This window comes from Hippopotamus amphibius, chromosome 3 (genome assembly GCF_030028045.1).
Source record: "Hippopotamus amphibius kiboko isolate mHipAmp2 chromosome 3, mHipAmp2.hap2, whole genome shotgun sequence".
In the NCBI taxonomy this organism is placed as follows: domain Eukaryota; kingdom Metazoa; phylum Chordata; class Mammalia; order Artiodactyla; family Hippopotamidae; genus Hippopotamus; species Hippopotamus amphibius.
The window spans coordinates 143,837,529-143,860,494 of NC_080188.1; the positions used below are offsets into that span (position 1 = coordinate 143,837,529).

General features: G+C 36.8%; 1 protein-coding gene across 1 annotated transcript in view; it reads left to right on the forward strand.

Annotated features, from left to right (window-relative positions):
* DNAH14 (dynein axonemal heavy chain 14) overlaps positions 1-22,966 on the forward strand; it is a 537,201-nt gene that overhangs the window by 231,857 nt on the left and 282,378 nt on the right. Inside the window, exons 30-35 of the mRNA XM_057727198.1 lie at positions 2,859-3,004; positions 4,342-4,410; positions 5,037-5,223; positions 6,654-6,730; positions 11,009-11,177; positions 16,310-16,399. Of these exons, the coding sequence (XP_057583181.1) occupies positions 2,859-3,004; positions 4,342-4,410; positions 5,037-5,223; positions 6,654-6,730; positions 11,009-11,177; positions 16,310-16,399 (738 nt within the window). The remainder of the gene's footprint in view (positions 1-2,858; positions 3,005-4,341; positions 4,411-5,036; positions 5,224-6,653; positions 6,731-11,008; positions 11,178-16,309; positions 16,400-22,966) is intronic.

A 22,966-nucleotide genomic window follows, 5' to 3' on the forward strand; every position in this document is an offset into this window, starting at 1 on the left:
AAAGTTTAAGGAGTAGCCAAAAAACTTAGTAATCAAGATAAACAGTATTTTAATGCAATATATTTTTTAAAGAATCAAAATGAATGCCTCCCAAAAAACCATGATAAACAAAATATCAAAATTTTAGATAAAGGCAGATCTGATTCCTGCAGTCAGTGGGAGGAACCAACTTTTGTATGCTTGTGGGCCAGAGGGGCTCTCTTCCATTCCTACTTCTTCTCCCAGTCTGCAATACCTAACAAAACTTCTCTTAGAATTCAGGCATTCCTCAACCAGTACAGTAAGTCCCCTACATATGAATGAGTTCTATTCCAAGAGTACGTTCATAAGTCCAATTTCTTCGTAAGTCCAACAAAGTTAGCCTAGGTATCCAACTAAATGGGCTAATTAATACTGTACTGTAATAGGTTTATAATACTTTTCACACAAATAATACATAAAAAAACAAAAAATAAAACATTTTTAATCTTACTATACAGTATCTTGAAAAGTACGGTAGTATACTACAACAGCTGGCATACAGGGGCTGGCATTGAGTGAACAGGCAAGAAGAGTTACTGAATGGAGGAGGGAGAGAAGGTGGGAGATGGTAGAGCTGAAGGATTGTCAGCAATAGGAGATGGAGGGCAAGCTGTAATTTCACTCATGCCTGACGTTGATGGCACAAATTCTGGTTCCTTGCTGGATTCAATTCTATCTACCCTTTTGAAAAAATAATCCAGTGATGTCTGGGTAGTAGCTCTTTTTTTTCTCATCATAGATAACACGGTGGCACTGGATTGCATTCTGAACCGCTGCAGCAACTTTTGTGTAGTTCTACTTTCGGGTCCTGTGCCTCAAAAACTAACAATGCCTCCCCAAATAAAAAAACTCCCCTTGCCATTTCCTGCATCTTGAATCTCTTCGATTCTTCAGTTACTTCTTCCTCTTGTCCCTCCACTCTCTCAATTATTTTCACTTTTGTTTCCATCGTAATTGCTTGGCACTTCTTAGCAGTACCAGCTACATCACTGCTGCTTTTACCCTTGTTTCCAGACATCTTGGGCTTGAAATAAAGATACTGTACTACTGTACTCTATACAGTACTGTACATAAAGTACACAAAACACAACTGCTTTTAGAGGATGCACGCACTTGACAATGTACACCAGACGTGAACTAACTTATGTGATTGGACAGGCGAGTGCATGTTTGCATCTTTGAAAGTTTGCGACTTGAAAGTTTGTACCAGGGTGAGTCAAAAATTATCTGTACTCCGGTTATATTAAAACTTCTGTTGGCTGCACTGTCTTATCAGTGCTTTCTGTTCAAGGCTATTGTCTCCTCAGTCACTGCTGTGCAGGTGTGACCGTGTTATATCAGTTCATTTGTAACTGTGGTGTGAGCAAAAATGGATGCCCCACTTGTGATCTGCATGAAAGAAGAGCAGCGTGTAGTGATTCGCTTTTTGTGGCCTGAGGGTGTACCTGGTGTTATTTATCGTAGACTTTGTGCACAGTGTGGAGAAAGTGTTTTGTTTGGAAGAAGTGCATATGAATGGATAGAGAAGTTCAAGGAAGGCCACACAAGGGTTAGTCATCAAGAAGGAGCCAGACGCTTGTCCACAGCCACGGCTGATGACAACATTGAGCATACGCGTGAAATGATTCTGTCGAATAGATGAAAGACAGTGGATTATGTGGCAAATCATTTGCAAACTTGCCATGGCTCTGCCTATGAAATAATCCACAACAGACTTCGGTTTCGAAAAGTTTGTGCTGAAGCCTAAACTTCGGATTAAATGCAGAGGACTGCTATCCAAGGGCACTGTGATCTTGCATGACAATGCATGTCCACACACTCTGCCCACACTCTGCAAAAACTTCGTTTTGAGGTGTTAAAGCATCCTTCCTATAGTCTGGATCTTTCTCCATCAGACTTTCACCTGTTTGGTCCCCTGAAAGCAACCCCATGAGGACAAAGATTCACTTCTGATGAAGGAGTGAAGACAGTGGTGCATTCATGACTCACAGCTCAGCCTAAAACATTTTTTAAATGAGGGAATACAAAAGCTCATTGACAGATGGACAGAGTTTATTGAAAGCAAGGAGATTATGTCAAAAAGTGATCCATTTGTCTTTTTCAAAAATTAATTAAAATAAATTCTACAGCCAGAGTGTGGATAATTTTTGACTCACCCTTGTATGCAGGGGATTTACTGTATTCAGTCCACAGACCCTTGTTTGGCTTGTTTGTTTCAACTGATAACATTTACAAGTCAGTAGATTTCAACCCAGACTCAATCTCTCACAGGACACTGGATGATCTGGCCACCCTAGACCTGCTCCATGGTAAATGGTAGAAGCTGAGTAGGAGCTGCCTGCATTAGCTGGCCCCACTCCAGCCTGGTCCAGAATCCACCCCTCCTCAAATTAGTTCAGTAGTCTGCATTACTACCAGGCACCCATCACCAACCTTTGAGTCTTGGCCTGACCTAGAAAGAGGAGCTCTTCCTTAGACACTTTACAACCATCTGTCAGAAAACTGTCGTAAAGAGTCTTTCTGGCAATGTGTGGTTCTGAGAACATGGTACCCCGGCGAATGCTCAGTTGTGCCAATGTGAACTGTGGCCCTGCCTTCCTGCTCCCTGCGAACATGAGTTTGCTACCATGTGTTTAGACTTTTACAAGAGACAGGCAGGGTAATTGAGTGGTCTAAGAGTCTAAATATTGCTGCTGTCAGCCCTACAAAAATGCTTGAGGGGAGGACATGCAAACAGTATTTGCTTGGTTTGGGTAAAATAGGAAGAACTTGCAGAAATTAATATGCCAGTAAAAATGTTCACCTGTATAATAATTTCATTAATCCATTTTTTTAAGATAATGGGGAAATTCTTCTTTGGACTGGTTGAGTCAGGAGCTTGGTGTTGTTTCGATGAATTCAATAGAATTGATGTGGAAGTTCTCTCCATGATTGCCTCACAGATGTTAACAATTAAGGCAGCAAAAGACAGCTATTCTGTCAGGTATTTGTTGAATATATTTATACTTTTGGAATGGAGATTTGATCTACACTTACTGTTTAGTTATTATTTAATACTTGTTCTACAATAAGTGTTTGGGGTTTTTTATTTTGTTGTTTTGTTTTGTTTTCCTAAGCACACACCAAAAAGAATGGCACTTAACTTGAATGTGTCCTATGCTTGGCAAAGAATGTGAAAATGTATACAATTAACTTGCAGACTCTTGCCCAAGCTTGGAACAGTATCCTCAGCTACCAGGACAAAGATGCAAATATGTTCTAGTTACTTTTCTTTTTGAGTTTAAATTGTCTTAGTACCTTTTCATCTGATGATATTTCATTTGAAGAAACCAAAGTTTTTTTTTTAATTCTACATATTTTTAAAAAACAGAGTTATACTGACCACACACATGAAGCTCTCTGTTATCCCATTACTCTGAATTAATATTTTTATTGAAAAATCCTGGAATAATAATATGTGTATGTTAGGATTACTAATGTTTACTAATCCAAGCAAATTTTTTTTTTTCTTTTCAGATTAATTTAGTAATTTATATGATTTACTTTATGGGCATACTTGGATTTGTGGGTTTAAAATTTCAGTTACAGTCTAATAATTCTAACTCAAGCTATGGGCACTAACTTCCAGCTTTACTCTCAATGTTATGAGGTCTCACAAGTCTGTGGGTATAACTGGGTCACAGTATCCCACATTTCACCAATTCTTCACCACCTCTCAGCTTCTGCAAAGTTTTCTTCAGTTATGTCCAAGGCGTCCTCAGGTTTTGGCCCAGTTGTTCTTCCTTTCCTGTTTGACCACCTTCATCAGTATCAGTTGTCCATAAAATCACTAGGGGATTTCTCTCCATTGTCTCTTCCACTGGTGCCGACAACATGACACTGTGCATGCCGAGGGTTCTATATCACAGTGTTCCCTAAATTATTTAGTTGGGGATTAGGAGGTGGGCTGTGTTTCATGCTAAAGCATGAACTCTGCTGTGGCCTTTCAGTGTCCTACTGTGTCATGCAGGCAGAACTTCACATCTCCTCAGGTTCTTTTCTCTAAGTCAGTTCATTCACATGGGTACCCTCCTGCCTCAGGCCTCACAGAACTCTGCAGACATCTTCAGACATGATCAAATAAATCTGAATCCCAGCAGGGCTCACAACTTTGGCATAAAGAGCCTCTTCTTTGCCCTCTCACTATTATTTTTTTCGAGCATGCTCTGGACTTAATTGTAACACAGCCTTAGGAAGGCTCCCAAACGCCCTTGTAGTTTTAACATATTTTGGCTTAGAGAAAGAAGTGTTATTAATGATGAATAATGTAATGTCTTATAGATTTGTACTGGAAGGAAAAGAAATTCGTATAAATATGTCTTGTGCTGTATTTGTCACCCTGAACCCTGGGTAAGTATCAGTTATATATGTGGTAGGAGTGGACATAGGAGAAAATCCTTTTCTTAAATCTTATCCATAGATGGAGTTGGCTGACCTTGTATATCCATCATTCGCCCTCCACCAGGCCTCCAAACCTCTCCACTACACACACCATTTATAAGCAGCTACAACTCTGTACTTATCCATATGGATGATCTCATATTAAGCTTCTGGCCAGGGGACATTTTCACTTCAACAATAACTAGAGAGAAAAGAAAATGTTGGTGGTTTGTCACAAAGAGGACATAGGCAGAAAAGCTAATGAAAGTAACAGAAGGAATAGCAATATGCTGGTTACAGGGAGAGGAGACTGGGCAGGCTCAAAAAATATCTGTAGATGGAATGCTGTGATGGTCCAGGGAGCCAGGGAACTGGTGTGAGGTAGATTGTGGGAGGAGGTGCAGGAAGAAAAGAAACTAAACTAGGAAGCTCTGTGAGATGAAAAGTGCAATAGAAACCATCTTGTAAACTTGTTTTCAGATAAAGGTGAGATAGAAAGGCAATAGAATTACTATTCGGGGGTAAATTATGTGGTTCTCATTTGAAAAACTGAAAAATGGTGTTTTTTGTTTCTTTATTTTTCTTATCCTCTTAAGATACAAAGGTCGAGTGGAACTCCCGGATAACTTAAAATCTCTGTTTCGCCCAGTGGCAATGATGGCTCCCCATTATCAAATGATTGCTGAAGTAATGCTCTTTTCTGTTGGCTTCAAATCTGCAAAATTACTCTCTGGAAAGCTAGTTAACATTTACGAATTAGCTAGCAAACAACTCTCACAACAGGTAACAAACTGCTTTTCTCAAAATAAAAGTGATTATATGAAGCTTTATATAACACTTTTCAGGTATTGGTCCAGGAATGACTGGGAAACTAATGGAACTAAAATTCCTATCAGTGTTATCAGGTCTGTGCACCAACTTGTATGTAAAGGAATATGTAAATCAGTCTAAGTTCCGAGCCTTTCCTCCGAGATCTGATCTACAGAGAACAATCAAGTATCTATTATTTTAAATTCCAGGCTACTTTCTCCATACAAGGAAGTTAACATCTAGCACAGTGGTTCTCAAACTTTGCTGTGCATCAGAATAATTTGGAGGACTTGTTAAAACAAAAATTGTTGGGCCTTACCACCAACTTTCTAATTATCTGAGGTGGGGCTTGAGAGTTTGCATTTCTAACAAGTTCTCAAGTGTTCCTGTTGCTGCTGATCTGAGTATGCCACTTTGAAAATTATTGTTCTGGCTGCACATTGGCAGATCCTCTCCATTTGTGTACTAGGTCCTGTCCCAGCCCACCTGTCACTCACCCAGCTTGCCCCATCCAGAGGTCGTTCTTTCTTCTTTCTACTGAATCATTTCCGTGAGCATAAAACCTACTGCTACTTCTCCCACTGAAAAAGCAAACCAGTGTTACCTCCTCCAGCCTTTGCCTCATTTCTCTTCTGCTCTTTAGAAGAAATTTTTTTTGTTCTTTTATTTATTGTTATTAATTTTTATTGGAGTATATTTGCTTTGCAATATTGTGTTAGCTTCTGCTGTACAGCAAAGTGAATTGGCTATATGTATACATATAACCCCTTTTCTTTGGATTTCCTTCCCATTTAGGTCACCACAGAGCACTGAGTAGCATTCCCTGTGCTATACAGCAGGTTTTCATCAGTTGTCTATTTTATACATAGTATCAATGGTGTATATATGTCAATCCCAATCTCCCAATTCATCCCCCATCCCACCGACCCCTTGGTGTCCATGTGTTTGTTCTCTACATCTGTGACTCTGTTTTTGCTTTGCAAATAATAAAACAAACTTGTGAAAGAAAAAAAAAGAAGAAAATTATTGTTCTAGGACGTGCCCGTTCGTATTTGTTTATAACCCAGAATGGTTTAGACAGCTAATCGCATCATCTCCAAAGTGTTCCTCTTTACAAGATTCTTTAGGTTCGTCTCTCCATTTCAGAGAAAATTTAATTCAGATACTGATAGTTTTTAACTCCTTTACTTGTTAATATCTTTAAGAAGGAGACTTTTAGGAGCACCAGTTTGGGAGAGAAATGAGAGCATTAGAAGCAAAACTGAGGATTTCTTGAATTCATATCACTATTTCTCTTCATAGCACAGATGATTAGTGATTTAACTATATATTATATGCATTTATTTCCAAATTGTTCATTTTTTTCAGAAACTGAATAATTCAAATATTTTAATGTTTGATAGGATCATTATGATTTTGGCCTGAGGTCTCTGAAGACAATTTTAATAATGGCTGGAAAGAAGAAACAGGAATTTAAATGGTCAGTTGAATTTTGAATTGAGTGTTAGATCAAAGGGAGTTATACAATACTGGGAAAATAATTTGTGAAATTTTAAGTAATGATGACAAGATAAAATAGGAAGCTCCCAGACTCAGAATCCGGAAGCCATAAAAGAAAAGATTTATAATGGTCAAAAAGTACTTTTTGTGAAGTCAAAAAACAAATGAAACACTAGGAAGAAAAGATATTGCAATTCCTGTTGAAGTTAAATAGCTCATCCTCATAATATATAAAGATTTCGCAGAAAATTTGGGGGGAAAAATCTTATAGAAAAATGGACAAAAGATATCAACAGACAGTTTTCAGAAAAAGAGACATAAAGTCCTTTAAATATATGAAAACACACTCAACCCCACCCACAATGACAGAAATGCATGTTAAAGTTAGCCTGAAAATTGTCTCTCACTCATCAGATGGGCAAAAATATAAAAGTTGCACAGAACTTTGTACTGGTGAGGCCAAAGGGAAGCAAGCATTCCTTTTCATTTTTGGTAAGGTGTGTACCTACTTGTATTAGTTTGATGTGGGGCTATATTCATGTGTCACCTATTAAAAAATTTAAAGAAAAAATATGAATATGTTGCAAAAGAATATATTGATATACTATTTATATGAAATTTTTAAACAACAAATATTATAGATTGTTTAAGGATACATACAAATGTAGTAAAAAGTACAAAATGTTGCACGGGAGGAGAAAATAAGGGATAGGCTTTAGCTCTACTGTAATATTTTATTTCTTAAATAAAAGAACTGTGGCATATATTGCAAAATGGCTTATATAATATTGGTGGACTGTAAATAGGTGTCTGTTACGAAATGTTTTACAATTTTATAAAATTAAAGATAAATACTACCAAGTATCAGCTCCCTGATGTCCTCAAGTCCTCAGTCTTTCTTATTCCTTTTTTTTTTTTTTTTTGACCATGCAGCTTGTGGGATCTCAGTTCCCCTGACCAGGGATTGAATCAGGACCATGGCAGTGAAAGCCTGGAATCTTAATCACTAGGCCACCAGGGAGCTCCCAAGTCTTCAGTCTTTCTTGTAGTCAGTTCTTTGTAGGAATAAATTTTCCAGTGAAAGTGGTACTCTTCTCCTTTCAAAGTCCCTGATTGTTTTCTACAAATCACAGAAAACTCAAAGTTCTCACAGGCCCCCTTCTACTGGAGTTCCCATTTCCAGTGTACTCTGAGTCTGCTTCCTGCCATTGAGAGCAACTCTCTTCTCTTTGTCACAAGGGTGACACCACCCTTCCTTGATTCCCCCAAAGCACCACACACATGATATGATTATGTGAATGTAGTTATATTATGAAGAGGATTGGGGAATTTTTTTTTAACACAGGAAAGCACAATGAACAATTTAAAAATTAATATTAGACAATTTTGCTTTTTAAAAGTCCCATGGTCCTTCCTAACACCAAAAATTTTAATTTTTCTTCTTTCCTCTTTCCTCTTCCCTTCTCTGGCCCTTGCTCTTCCTTGACTCCATCCACTTCTTCCTAAGGCTTCTAATTTTGTCTTTTAGGCACGCAAGAATACTACAAATTTCTCTCATTTCTTTATGCATGGTTGATTCAACCCTCCCTTTTTTCTGCCTTCTCTTTCCAGATCAAGTTGATGGAGCCTAACTGTAACGCCCAAATAGAGTTTCAAGGCATTTATATTTTTTAAAAAAATAAAAGATAGTGTGTTATTTGGGTAGGGCTGCCGTAACAAATTGCTATAAGTTTGATGTTCTAAAACAACAGAAATGAATGTTCTCGTAGCACCTGAGGCCAGAAGTCTGAAATCAAGGTTGTGGGAAGGACGGCTCTCCCTCCAGAAGCTCTTAGAGAGATTCTATTCCTTTCCTCTTCTAGCTGCTGGTGGTTGCCAGCATTCCTTGGTTGAAGATCACATCACTCCAATCTCTGCCTCCATCTTCACATCACCTTCTCAGCCATATGTCTCTGCCTCCTCTCTTATTAGGGGCATGTGACTACTTTTAGATCTGAATAATTCAGGATAAACTCCTTTCAAGATTCTTAATTCAATTACATCTTTTGCCACATCAGATAATATTCACAGATTTCCAGGGATTAGGAAGTGAGTATATGTGGTGGGTGAGGGGGAGGCATTTTTTTCTGCCTACCAGTCAGCTTTGTCTGTTTTTCTCTTAAAGGAATTTTCCAAATCTCCCCTTTTGTTTAGAAAATAAACTATTCATAAAATTGACCACAGTACTGGGCCACAAACTAAGTCTTAACTAATTCCAAAGAAATGGTATCATGAAAACAATCAAAATGGGTTTAAAAAGGTTACATTTAACTATCCTCTTCTTGAATTTTAGTTGACATTAGTCTAGAGCTTTCCTTTTTTATTCTTAAATTGAAACAGATAGTCCCCATGGTAATCTCAGATGCCATCCCCCAAATTATTCTTTTGTATAATTTTAGTGAATAACAAGGTATTGTAACGATCATATTTTATACAAGCTATTATCTCTCTTTATCTATATCTAATAGCTACCCCTAAACCAGATGTAATGTCCTCCCTATTTTTTCTTTTTCCTTTAATGTAAAGTGTGATCTGTCTTGAGAAAAATGTGGAAAAGGTCAAGGTTACTTAGTAGATCCCCAGCAGTGAAGTCTGGGACCCTTTCCCTCTCTGCTGTGACCCCTTCTCTTTGACTTCAGGCAGACACTTGCCCTCTCTTTACCAAAACACCCTCAAAAAAAAGGCTCAAAGATGTATTCACAGGGAAACATGTAAACAACTGTTACCAACTCAATGAGTCTTCCATCGTAAAGATGGAGTGATTATAAGAATGGACTTTGAAGTCAGAGAGACCTTATTGAATCCCCAGTTCAGACACTTACCAGCTGTAAGACACTGGGCATGTTAGTTAATTTTTCTAAGTATCAATCTTCCTACTTCTTAGGTTTTGAAAAGATTAATGAAATGATTTAAAGAGTTAGGCAAAATGCCTGGTAAAAACTACTCCATAAATGTTATCTATTAGCTCTTTTTATTATGAGTCAAAAGTCATCACCATCCCAATGATGAATTTCAGGCATCAGTAGACAAGAGTATGGGAGGGATGCTACAGCAGGGAAAACTTTTCTTCCTTTCCATCTCCAAAATCACATTATACCACATGTAGTTACTTTTTTTCCCTTTTAATTACATGTTTAATATATAAAAATGTATACTGGATTGTTTAATGTAAGAAATGTTGTTATATGTGGCAATAAATATACTGTATGATAAGTTAATGTATCAGAAAGCTTTTGTTACAATTAACAAAAAATTTAGGTTGGCTTAAACAGTAAAGGGAATTACTATTTCACCCAATCAGAAAATCCAGAGGTGGGGCAGGGTATGATCACTTTGATTTGAGTTTCAGTTTTATTTCTCTGAGATATTCTAAGCACTGCAGGCCTCCATGTCTGGATTATTTTTAGGCTGGCTTCCTTTTTGGTGGCAAAATGGCTTCTAATACCTGGAGCTGTCCTCACCATTGAACTATAGTCCAAAACCACTCTGAATGGACAATTCATTTGTGTACCCCTGAATCACTGGGTCCAAATAACTGCTATGCGCTGATTGACTAGAGCTGGGGTTATATTCACTTAATGAATATTTGTTATTGCACATAGTTTCTTTTTGAAACTCTCTCAGACATACAACCTTGGCAAATCAGAAACACTTAGCCTAGAATCTGAACCTGAAACTATAGGAAAAAGAAATAGGATACACAGAGTCCACTCTGGCAAGGGTGACAGCTGTGGCAGTAGCCACAGCCATTTAGCAGAAATATCAGGGGCAGCAAGCAGTTCCAGTGCCAGCATCAGCACTGCTCTCTGCATCTATTGATGGTGGCAGCCATGTCTTTATAGGACCAGTTCTATACCACAACTTTGTTTCCAGCTGCATAGCCTACAAGCCCAGTTCTCTAGCCACCCTAGAGATTTTTAAGAAATCATTATGTATTTTTCATTTGATATTAGCCTGAATACATTTCCATTATTTGCAGCTAAAAAACTGTACTGATACAGTGCACATCCCTGAATCAGTGACTGGGGAATGGCACTACCCTGAGTATTCTAAACCAGTCAGGGCCCAACCCGGGAGCCCTGGCTCAAACCACATAGCTGCTTTGCAATGAGGGAGAGGAGGAAAGGGTATTGGAAAAAAAAAAAAAAAAAGAATAGTAATGGTCTTTAACACCTACAAAGAAAACTTGCTAACTTGTTGTTTTCTTCTGCCATTAAAGTAACATCACTGACATTTCTGAAACAGATGAAACTCTGATAATTATTGAAGCTATGAGAGAAGCTAGTTTACCAAAATTTCCTCCTGAAGATGTCCCACTTTTTGAGAAGATTATAGGAGATATTTTTTGTGGAGCGACAGTTTCAAAAGTAAATCAAATTGCTTTGGAGGTAATATCTTTGAAAACCACTACAAATGATTTAGATGTGGAATATCAACTAAGATAAGAAACTAGATATGGATTAAAAATATTACAGTTATTCCTATTCATGTTATAATTTGGGGCATAAAAATACTTGGATATGTATTTTCCCCTTGGGAGAAATAAAGAGCTTTCAGTGCATCCTGGCCTAATGGAAAGAACAAATTGTATACCTTTAGGCAAGGAAGGCTGTTACATATTTTGCTCCTCAATTTTCTCATCATTCAAATGGGAATGATAATGTCTGCTCTTCCTACTTTAAAGAGGTGCTTAGAGAATCAAAGTGTATCAGAAATATGAATAAAGACTTTGACGTGTAAATACTTTGTGATCATTAAAATAACATAATTGTAGAGCCCTTTATATTTTCTCTTATATGCACAACCTCACAGTCATTGCCTTAGTCTAAGTGGGATCTCAATATCTTTTGTTACTATTATATAGCCTTCTGCCACTCCCTGCATTCTAGTATGTTGCCATATGGCCACCAGAGTTGCTTTCCTAAAACATATGTTTGATCACATCAACAAAGCCATTGTTGGATCAGTGTTGTCTATAGTACAATAGCCAAATTATTTATCTTGGCGTATAATGCCTTTCACAATTTGGCCAGACCAGGTTATCTTTCTAATATTAAGCATTAAAGTCAAAAACTAGGAAAAAGAGCAATGAAACAAGTCCAGTGAAATGAAACAGATGAAAATAATGAAGAAAAGGACAGAAATCCACCAAATAAAGAACAAAAATTATTGGGAAAATAACAAAACCAAAGTCATCACTTTGAAAAGATTGATTACATACAGACCTCAAGCAAGAATGATCAATAATTAAAAAAGAAATAATGGTATCAGAGGGTCAAAAGTGATGAGAGCACTATGAATAACCTAAGTTAATAAATTTACAGAAATGTTGCATTAAGAAATAGAGAATGGGAAGTGATCACTAAGCAACAAAGAATTTTAAAGATATTCAAAGCAACTTCTTGCCACTCCATCCCCCAAAATTCAAATCCAAATGGTTTTACAGTGAGTTTTGATTGGAGAGTATATGCTGTAATTCATAATTTTATCCTTCTGAGATAACCTTTATTGAGGTTTGCCACAACACCTAATGAATGGTCTTTTTTTGTAAGGACTTCATGTGCACTTTAAAATAATATATATTCTGAGCTTGTTGGATATAAAGTTATATACATAGACTATTAATTACAGTATATTTTTCAGAGCTTTGATATCTCTACTTTTTATTGATTTATCAGTTTCTGAAAGGGGTATATCAAAATCTTAACTACAATTGTTGATATATCTATTTGCCTTACACATCTGTCAATTGTTGCTTTATATACTTTGAAGTTATAAGTTGTATGTATGTTTATTTATTCTTTTACCACTATACTGTATCTTTTTCTGGCCCATATGATATGCCTTGCCTTAAGATCTATTTAGTCAGATATTAAGATTGTTATTTAACTTTTTACTGTGGTGTTCATATTTTTAGAATCTCTTTTTCCATCCATATATTTTTCAAATTTTCTATGTTTCTCTGTTTGAACTATAAGTCTTATAGGAGGTATATCAGTGGACTTTTTCTTGTAATTCAATCTGTGATTATTTATCCTGTATTTATTGATTTTAACTTTTTATATTTATAGATTCTATCTTAAAATTCATAACTGTTATGTTATTTCTTTAATTTTTTCCCTCATTGTTTTCTCTCTTGTCCTGCTTTCTGTAGGATAGATTGAGTTTTCATCTGTGTTTATTTTGTGTTTATTCTCTATGGTGACTCTCTTCACTGAAGGCTGACATTCAGCATTATTTGTTCCTATTGATTTCTTAATTTTTTTCAATATCTATGTCTTTTCCTTTTCAAAACAAGTACTTCAGCATACCCTTTGGTCTTCCCCATATTCTCATTCTTATTGTATATGTCATGTAGAATTTGAGTCCTGGTTTGTTATGGGAATATTTTTTTCCTTTTCCTTTCCCTTTTCCTTAGACCTAGCTTTTATAAACAGACATGCTTACCCATGCAGGCATACACATGCCTTTAGAACACTGTAGACTAGCAAGGTATTTTATCAAACTTCTCTTCATATCTCTTGTAGACTTCAATTTATTCTTCTTTTTAAGTGCTTCCTCCAACAGTGTTTTCAGAGTAGGTTTTGTGTGGCAAATTGGCAATTATTTCTGGTATACCCTCATATTTGGAAGACAATTTGGCTGGATATGAAATTCTAAGTTTAAAGTTCTTTTCATTTAGTACATTAAAATATTTAATAACTTTAAAATATTATTTCATTTTTCTCTTGCTGCAGGTTACTCTTGAGAAGGTCAGTGTCACTTTGGTATTTGTTCCTTTGTAGTGTATCTGTTCTTTCTCTCCAGAAGCTTTTTCTTTTTTAACTTATTTATTCCTTATAATTCATCTATTTACTGGCTGTGTTGGGTGTTCATTGCTGCGTGCGGCCTTTCTCTAGTTGCAGAGAGCGAGGGCTACTCTTCATTGCAGTGCGTGGGCTTCTCAGTGCAGTGGCTTCTCTTGTTGCAGAACACGGGCTCTAGGCACACAGGTTTCAGTAGTTGCGGCATGTGGGCTTAGTTGCTCTGCAGCATATGGCATCTTCACAGACAGGGGATCAAACCCATATCCCTGGCATTGGCAGGCAGATTCTTAACCACTGTGCCAACAAGGAAGTCCTCCAGAAGCTTTTAAAATTTGCATTTATCTTTGATATTCTTAATCTCACTATAAATTCTCTTGTTATGAATTTTGTATATAATCTTTTAATATGTAATCTTTTATTTTTAGTTCTCTAAATTGACAGGAAAGAGACATACTATGAGATCCTTTGTTCCACATGATTAAATGAGTTGGACTTTTCCAGACCAATAATTTTCAGGTCCAAACTCTAAACTAAATGAGCTTAGCTATTTTCATAGCACTTAATATTTGTTTCAGATTTTGTAGACTTTCTTTGTTTCCTTATTTTAATGAATGTGCAACTTGGTTTTTTTTCTTTTTGCTGTGTGGTTTGCAGGAGAAGGACGTTGATTATTTGTATCTAAGTTATTGCCTACATTTTGAAGATTTCATTTACATTTTGAAGATTTTTATTTTGCTATAAAAAAGGAGGAAAATGTCAGTTGACAAGTTTTCTTCTCTGTCTTATGTAAGCATCCTTCTATCCCTCTCAGAAAGAGTCTGCAAATTCCCCACTCTCCTTCCTCCAATTACAAGCTTTAAGTCCTTCCAGTGTTACCTTTAACATTTTTCAAAACACAGCAAAAACAAATAGCACTGCCATTCTAATAGCATTTCCACATGAAGATTAATGGTTTCACTTTTGAACCTCATTTATTCACCTTTTTCATCAGTTTTACAAGTCAGTTTATAGCTTATGGAAAAGTTTTATATACAAGCATACCAGTTTATTCAGCTACTTTCCCCTTTGTATAATTTTTACATTGGTAAATATGCAAGCTCTCAACTGTTTAATAAAATGTTACCAAAGTGTAATATATGGCTCATAGAAATGGCACAGAGTTCATAATTTGAAGTTATGATTTTAATATTAAATATAGAATAATCCAGTCTCTTATTTAATGGTGTATTTTTGATGGCTTACACGATGACATTTCATATATAGCACATCCACATAGGAATCTATGTTGTTAAAGAAATACTCTGTAGGTGTGCTGTTTATACTTCTTGTTCCTTTGAGATACAAGAATCTGAATTGCAGGCAATAGGCAGTTAGAATCTATCCAACTTATTCACATTTCTGTCTTTAGCAGTATTCAAAGTGTGTAGGGATCATTATCTCAGAACAACCAAAGGATAACCTGAGAATTACTAAAACATCATGGCATAGGAACCACATATACTTTGTCATCCAATTAACTCCAAAGAACATCTCATACAGCCGTAAATATTTTAGATCAGGATTACGATTTTATTTCAAAACCTTCCAAAGTAATGAATTTGTAAAAACCCTTAGCCAGGTGGGATGACCTGTCTGAATATATCTTTGATTATCCCAGTTCTTCTGACTTTCTGTGCATCCTGTGCTGTCCTTATTCCACTCCTCTGTGACTTCTTACTTGTATCCAGGCAGGTATCTGGGTTCTTATTATTAACTGCAGAGAATTCCTAGTCTCTATATCTAAAACTGCATGAAATGCAGGCCTTAATTTGGCAATCTCATCAACTTCGTTTAGAAGAGGTTGCTTTTCAAAAATCCTCTCAGCTGATTTCCTACCTCCAGTTAGCCTTGCCATAGGAGCTATTTTTTCCTCTATTTGTACAATCCTGCTGAGTTTCTCTGTTTCCGTTAGCTGCTTTATGTCTGTCCCATTGTAGGAATGCCAGGAATGAGAAATGGTGTGGGAGAGGCTGGTGAGAAAAAGGATAAATCCTACTTTTTTTCTGTAGACATAGTTGCCAATTATATCCACATTGAAATAAACCACACTTTAGGAAGAATCACGGCTGCCCTTATAATTCCTGTGTTGAAATATTAAGTATCTTTTCAAGGTGCAGCCACTTCCTGGGATGTTTTAATGTATAGCCAAATCAAGTCTTCAATCCTGTACATTTCACTTGCTATCTGAGAATATTCTTAACATTGCAACTGTAAAACAATCATTACAAAATTGAAAATCTGTCTTACCTGTGATCAGAATTAAACAAAAATTAAAAAAATAAACAAAAATAAAAATGCTTATCATTGTTCCCCTTTCAAAAAACAAGAATTCCGCAAAGATATAGACTCTTTTACATTTTCTTTCAGTGTAGTATAATTAGACAATTGTACTGTGGTAACAGCTAGTTCTTAAATACATTGTAAAGCATGCCTTCTTAAATTGGGGGAGGATCTATGAATTTGCTACCTGGGGGTCTATGAACATAAAATTTTATGTGTATTTTATTTTGGTGGGAAAAGTAATGCTTTCAATATTCTCGGGTTGGTGAACTAAAAAATTAACTACTGTCTTAAAGTGCTATATTTGGTATCTAGTTAAGAGAGATTTTGTAGGATTACATATTACAAGTTTAATTTGCAATACAATTTAAATTAATGTATCTATTTTCTTTAAGAAAGTAATATCGATTGCAACACAACAATTAGGCTTACAACAGTGGCCAGCTCAGAAAGAGAGAATCATACAGTTTCATAATCAGCTCCAGGTAAGTATAGAATGGCATATTAGCAATTCTTTGCTCCTGGGTTTTAATAGGTGTGATCAAGGATAAAAGACAATTATGATAAAAGAGATCTACTATAATGTTCTTCAGAGTAAAGTATCTTGTTAATTAGCTATTTATCTAGACTTTGTTATTTGACCCCTCACTTTAACTCTCGACAAATTAATATTTTCACCTTCATCCCCTTAATACATAATTGTAAAAATTCCTAGAAATATGTACAATGTTCTGCATTTTATTGCTATCTATAATGTTTTAAAATTTCCTATTCTCCAGGAATGATCCATTTGGAAAAGCACCAGACTATGCATTTCCATGATTGCTAGTAAAACTGTACATCTTTTTATATGTTTATTAGCCATTTGAGTTTTCTATGAATTGCCAGATTATATTATGTACTCATTTTTCAATTGGGTTGTTTGTCTTTTTCTTAGTAAGTATGTAGACTCTTTATTATGCATTTTATATCATATTTTCTTGTTTATATGCATTGCGAATAAATTCTCTGTCTTGGCTATTTAGAAATGTTCATAGTATACAGTTGTACAGGAGACATTGCTAATGCAGTAAACTCTACTGACCTTTTTTTTATGGTTTGTGTTTTTGTGTCCTATTTTTAGAAATTTTTTTTACCGTACTTCATAAAGGTATTGTCAATATTTTTTTCTAAAACTTTTAGATATTTGCATTTCCCACTTTTAAGTTGCCTGGGGTTTATTTTTCATTAAGGTGTCAGTTAGGGATTTATTTTTCCCTGTATGGATAACCAGTTTTCCTAAGACTTTTCTTTACTGGTATGTGATTTCTGTGACACACCGAGTTTTCAAATATACTAGGGTGGATTTCATCTATATTTTATTTTTTTGATCTTTATCTCTATGTTTATGACAGCACCACACAGTCTTAGTTACCATATGTTTATAATAGGTCTTTATATCTGGTGGCACTAATTGTAAGGGAGGAAAATTTATCCTTGACTCACTTAGGTCCCTGGCTGGGTCTGAAAATTAAACTGACAAAGACAGATAAACAGGAGAAGAACATACAAATTTTATTGAATTTTTATATGTACATGGGAGCCTTCTCAAAAGAATGAAGACCCCCAACAATGAACAGGAAGAATAGGAAGCTTTTATACCTTTTAGGCAAAGAAACAATAAATTTGTGAAGAATTGACAAGATAAAGGTGTTTGGTAATTATAAAGCCTGCTCAGCTCCAAATTCCCTGTCTCTCTCTGGTGATAAAAATGTCTTCTTTCACATACAAATGGCCAATAGGCACATGAAAAGATGCTCAGCATCGCCAATTATTAGAGAAATGCACATTAAAACTACAATGAGGTATCACCTCACATTGGTCAGAATGGCCATCATTAAAAAGTCTACAAATAACAAATGCCGGAGAGACTGTGGAGAAAAGGAAATGTTTCTGGAAATGTAAATTTGTGCAGCCACTATGGGGAACAGTGTGGAGGTTCCTTAAAAAAACTAACAATAGAGTTACCAAATGATCCAGCAATCCCACTCCTGGGCATATATCTGAAAAAGATGAAAACTCTAATTCAAAAAGATACATGCAACCCAGTGTTTATAGCAGCACTATTTACAATAGCCAAGACACGGAAGCAAACTAAGTGTCCATCAACAAAGGAATGTATAAAGAAGATGTGGTACACACACACACACACACACACACACATACATGCAATGGAATATTACTCAGCCATAAGAAAGAATGAAATAATACCATTTGCAACAACATGGATGGACTCAGAGAACATCATACTAAGTAAAGTAAGTCAGACAGAGAAAGACAAATATCATATGATATCACTTATTTGTGGAATCTAAAAAAAATGATACAAATGAACTTATTTACAAAATGGAAACAGACTTACAGACATAGAAAATAATCTTATATTTATCATAAGGGAGAAGGGGGAGGGATAAATTAGGAGTTTGGAATTAACAGACACCCACTGCTATATATAAAATAGATAAACAACAAGGACCTACTGTGTAGCACAGGGAACTATATTCAATATCTTGCAATAACCTATAATGGAAAAGAATCTGAAATATATATCGAATATATATATATATACACATACATATTAAATATATATATATTTGAATCATTTTGCTCTACACCTGAAATTAACATAACGTTGTAAATCAACTATACTTCAATAAAAAAAATTTTTTTAAGTACATCTTCTTTCCTCCTAGTACAGGGAGAGTATACTTCACATGGGAATTTTATGATCTTTTTCAGGAAAGAAAGATGAGGTAGGGGAAATCAGAGTGATTTTCCTGTTTCTGCAATTTAAAAAAATTCCTTCAGTTTAATATATTTAATATGCCAAGGTGCTATATTTTGAGGTAGTGCATCCTGAGCTTCATCATAATCTCCCATCTTTGTTATTTTCAAAATCCTTGGGTAATCAATGCATTGACTTCCACTAAAAAAAATCCTGTTTGGATTTTTGAATTAATAATCGTGGTGAGAATATTTTAGGATATTGCATCTTTTCCTCCATGCATATATTTGTCAAGATTTTACCCTGCTTGTGAGGTGACAAGTTAACCTCCTACAGTTTCACAGTGGCAGAAAATACTTAGACTCTTGAGTCAGAAAGGACAGATTATTACTTACAGCAAAAGCAGTAATCATTTCTCCGAGACTTAATTCTATAGGGCAACACGGGGTCAGGTGATGCCTTCACACATGGTAAGTTGCTTTACAGAAGAAGAGCCCCAAGCTTGGGAACCCTCCAATCTAATAAGAGGACTACCAGCAAATAAGTCTGTCCTCCATCTTCATAGGCGATACTATCTCTGTCTTCCAAAACCGTTTGCTATACAAACATCCTTGAAAAGATAGTCCTGGTGAATTTTCCCATGAGTATGTCACTCTGCTGACCACTCTGATTAATCTGACTGGGACCAAATCCACTCAGTTTATCTGATACAGCATTTAATAAAGGCTTCTATTGATAGGACTATAAGCAGTAGGATAAGAACAACTTAAAGCAGCAGTCCCCAACATTTTTGGCACCAGGGACCAGTTTCATATTAACTCAAAGTATTGGATTGGCCAAAAAGTTCACAGAAAAACCTGGGTGAATTTTTGGCCAACCTAATATTAATCTCAGCCATGCCCATCCAAGATTCTGGGCCTAAAGAGCTGAACAAATGCCATAGACTGCCAGAATCTACCTTAGAAAGCCAAGTGAATTTCTCTCTATGTTTCTGTATTTCTCTTGATCTGAAGTCCAGCAAGAATCCAGGTCCAGCAAGATGAATTATCAATTGCACAGATTTTGTCTTGGCCCACAAGGAGGAAGTGTTTAGTGCAATTCTATCATCCATAACAACCCTGGCCAGTGAGTTGAGACTGATCTGAATGCTGTCTAGGGACAAAGTGATGTTTCCTTAAACATTAGATTATTAATGTTCTTATAATCACCTCTAAGGTGCAAATTGCTTTGGTTTGTGGAGGTAGGCAAGCTAATGCTTTGCTTCTACATAAGAAGTACAGTTCTAAACATATACCCTTAGATCTGAGGGTACATAGTACCTTCAAAAAGAATGTGTGTTTTTATAATTGTTGGGTTCCCTAAATTGGACCTACATCAGTTCAAGGGGTAGTGGGAATATAAACTGACAGTGCCTACAACAGTGCCTTCTCAGTTCAGTTCTAATAATTAAGTCTAGTTCTTTTTTGGAGAGACTACTTGAGGACAATCAGTCCAGCCTGACCTGTCTGCCATACCATCAGCCAGATGGCATTTGTCTGCCCCATGGAATGGCTGAGCAGTGGAGATGGGGTGGGAAGACATCTAAGACATCCTGAGGTGTTGACAAGGGGTTAGCCTGGGAGGTGTAGGAGCTGAGGCCACCCTCTGCTCTTTCTTTCTGATACTTCTCGGTGAAGTTATAGGGAATAACAATTAAATCATGGTCAGTTCCACCTGGTAGAGGATGGCAGTCACGGCAGTCAAGTTAAATTAAAGCCTCCTGCAGTTGTTTGGGATAGTCACATCAGAGCATTTTCTTGTGTGAGGAAGGTTAGAAAGAGAGTTCCGACAGACAAAAGATCATCCATATCCCTCCCTCCCCACCGGATTCTATGGTCTGAGGTGTCTCCTCCTCAGGTGTCTGGTTTTTTGCTATCCTTGCACTGTCACAAAATTGGTATGTCCCATTTCAGTAATTTTAATCATAATTATTTCCCAAATATCCCCTACTTGCACCCAGACCTTTCATTCTAAAGGGCTAAGTGCAAGAGGGACAAGGGCATTTTTATAAAACTTGGAATCATTATGTCTCCCTACGTTGGCCTGCTTGGGCCATTATCAGTCCAGTAGTCATTATCCTTATGATCTAAAACCATGTCAATCCAAGAAAATCGATAGTTGAATCAGAATTAAACTTGAATTCTTTAGGCCCCATTTCGGAATATTTACAAATCAGGGTGGCCTGAAGTTTTCATTAAGAGTAAAATAGAAGCACCATGCCCAGGAATGGTCAGGAATGAATCCCAAATTTTCAAAATAGTTCGATGTAATCCCTTATAGCTTTCATGATGATAATTACTCAGAAAGCAGGAAAAGAAATAATCCCTTTCTGAGGACACCTGCATTCAATGACAAAACTTCCTTGGTAAAGTGTTTGGACAAAGAAAAGGTAAGGAAGATAGAGTCAGAAATCTTTCTGAGTCAATTTTTGAGAAGAATGTTCCACTGCTCAATAATACCAGATGCCTGTGGATGGTAGGGAGTGTAGAAGGTACATAAATACCTTGACAGCCAGCTCATTTTTGAGTGACTCTTGCATTAAAAGGTACAGCATTGTCAGGTTGCAAATGGTCCAGAAATCCAAACACATGACACAGATTAGTTTCAAGAGACGTAATGGTGTGGCTGGAGTGAGTTGATTGGATTGAAACAGCAAGCCCACAGCTTGAATAGTGTCAATATCAGCAAAGCACCACTGGTAGCCCCAATAGAGGGGATCAAAGATCTGATGTAAGATCTGCCAGGTGTAAATGAGGATCATTCATGTCCTGTACAGTGTGGCTTCTCTCACTGAGACAAGTGTGTCAACTTTTGGCAGGAGGCACAAGTCTGAATTTCAGTAGTTGCATCTGCGTCAGAAACACGCAATCCTTTACTTTGTGTGGTCTATTATGGTGAACATATTGCCACATCCAGGGTGATGTTGTATCCAGCAAGCGGTGTTAGCAATCTGGGAAGAGAAGCCTTGATCAGCAGCTTAATTCTGGGTAATCTCATCAAAGGATGGGTCCTCACATGGGCCCATGAGTTACTTAGGTAGTTTGGTCAGCAGCCATCATTTGTTTCCATAGTTCACAGCCCCAAATAGGGTTATCTTTAATCTTCTATTGTGTAGTTTTCCAAGTGGCACACCAAACAGGCCACTAGCAAAGCCTGAGAATCGGAGTTCTTCCCAGTGAGCAGAATGAACAAGTCTGCTCTTGGTTTTTCATAGCTGACTCTGAGGCTGAACTTCAAGAGACTTCAGGTTTAAGATTGGCTAAATCATCAATGAACCAAACCAAGGTGTTTGTGGGAATCTTTGTGAATCAAGGGCTTCACTGAGCCATCAGCTTTGCTTTAGGAGGTTGAGTGAGGGATAAAATTGCTCCCAGAGGAATAGCTACCATTCTTTCAGGTAAAGCCATGATTCCCCTGGGGCAAGGCTAGCTGCAATCCTGAATATACAATTTCCATTTGACAAGCAAGGCTTTTGAACCCTTCTCACCTTGCCAGTTATAGAATGGGACTATCACACCAGAAAATCACAAAGCCTCCATGAAGGTACACAGGTTGGAATGGAAGTGAAAAGATGCTTTAACTTTATCCATATTTTAATTTTAATGTGTTGATATTTGCATGATACATTATTGAAAATAATCATTTCTTCAATGTTCTTGCAATAGTCCAGAAGATATGGTGAGGGGCCCACTCAGACACTTTTAAAGATCTTTAGCATCTGACCCACTAGTCCATTTGGGCTGCTCTAACAAAATACAATAGACTGGGTAGCTAACACAACAGACTTTTTATTTCTCACAGTTCTGGAGACTGGGAACTTCAAGATCAAAGTGCTGGCAGATTTTATTTCTGGAGATACCCCTCTACTTGTGGCTTGCAGGTGATCAACGTCTCACAGTGTCCTTATATAAAAGAGGGAGAGCAAGCTCTGGTCTCTCTTCTGCTCTTATAAGGACATGTCCAACATGGGGCTCCACCCTCACGATCTCATCAAACCTACTTACCTATCAAAGACTCCCACCTCCAATACCATCACATTGAGTGTTAGGGCTTCAACGTTTGGATGTTAGGAGGACATGAAAATTCAGTGCATGACACCAAGGTAAGGCAGGCAGTTGTAGCTGTGATAAAGAGAAGATGAAATCATGCAAAAGTTTTAAAAGAGATGAAGGGATGAAGAAGGCAAGTATTCTGCTTTAGACAAGTGGTACCTAGTGGTTTTACTGACTGGATTAGGGAAATAAGAGAA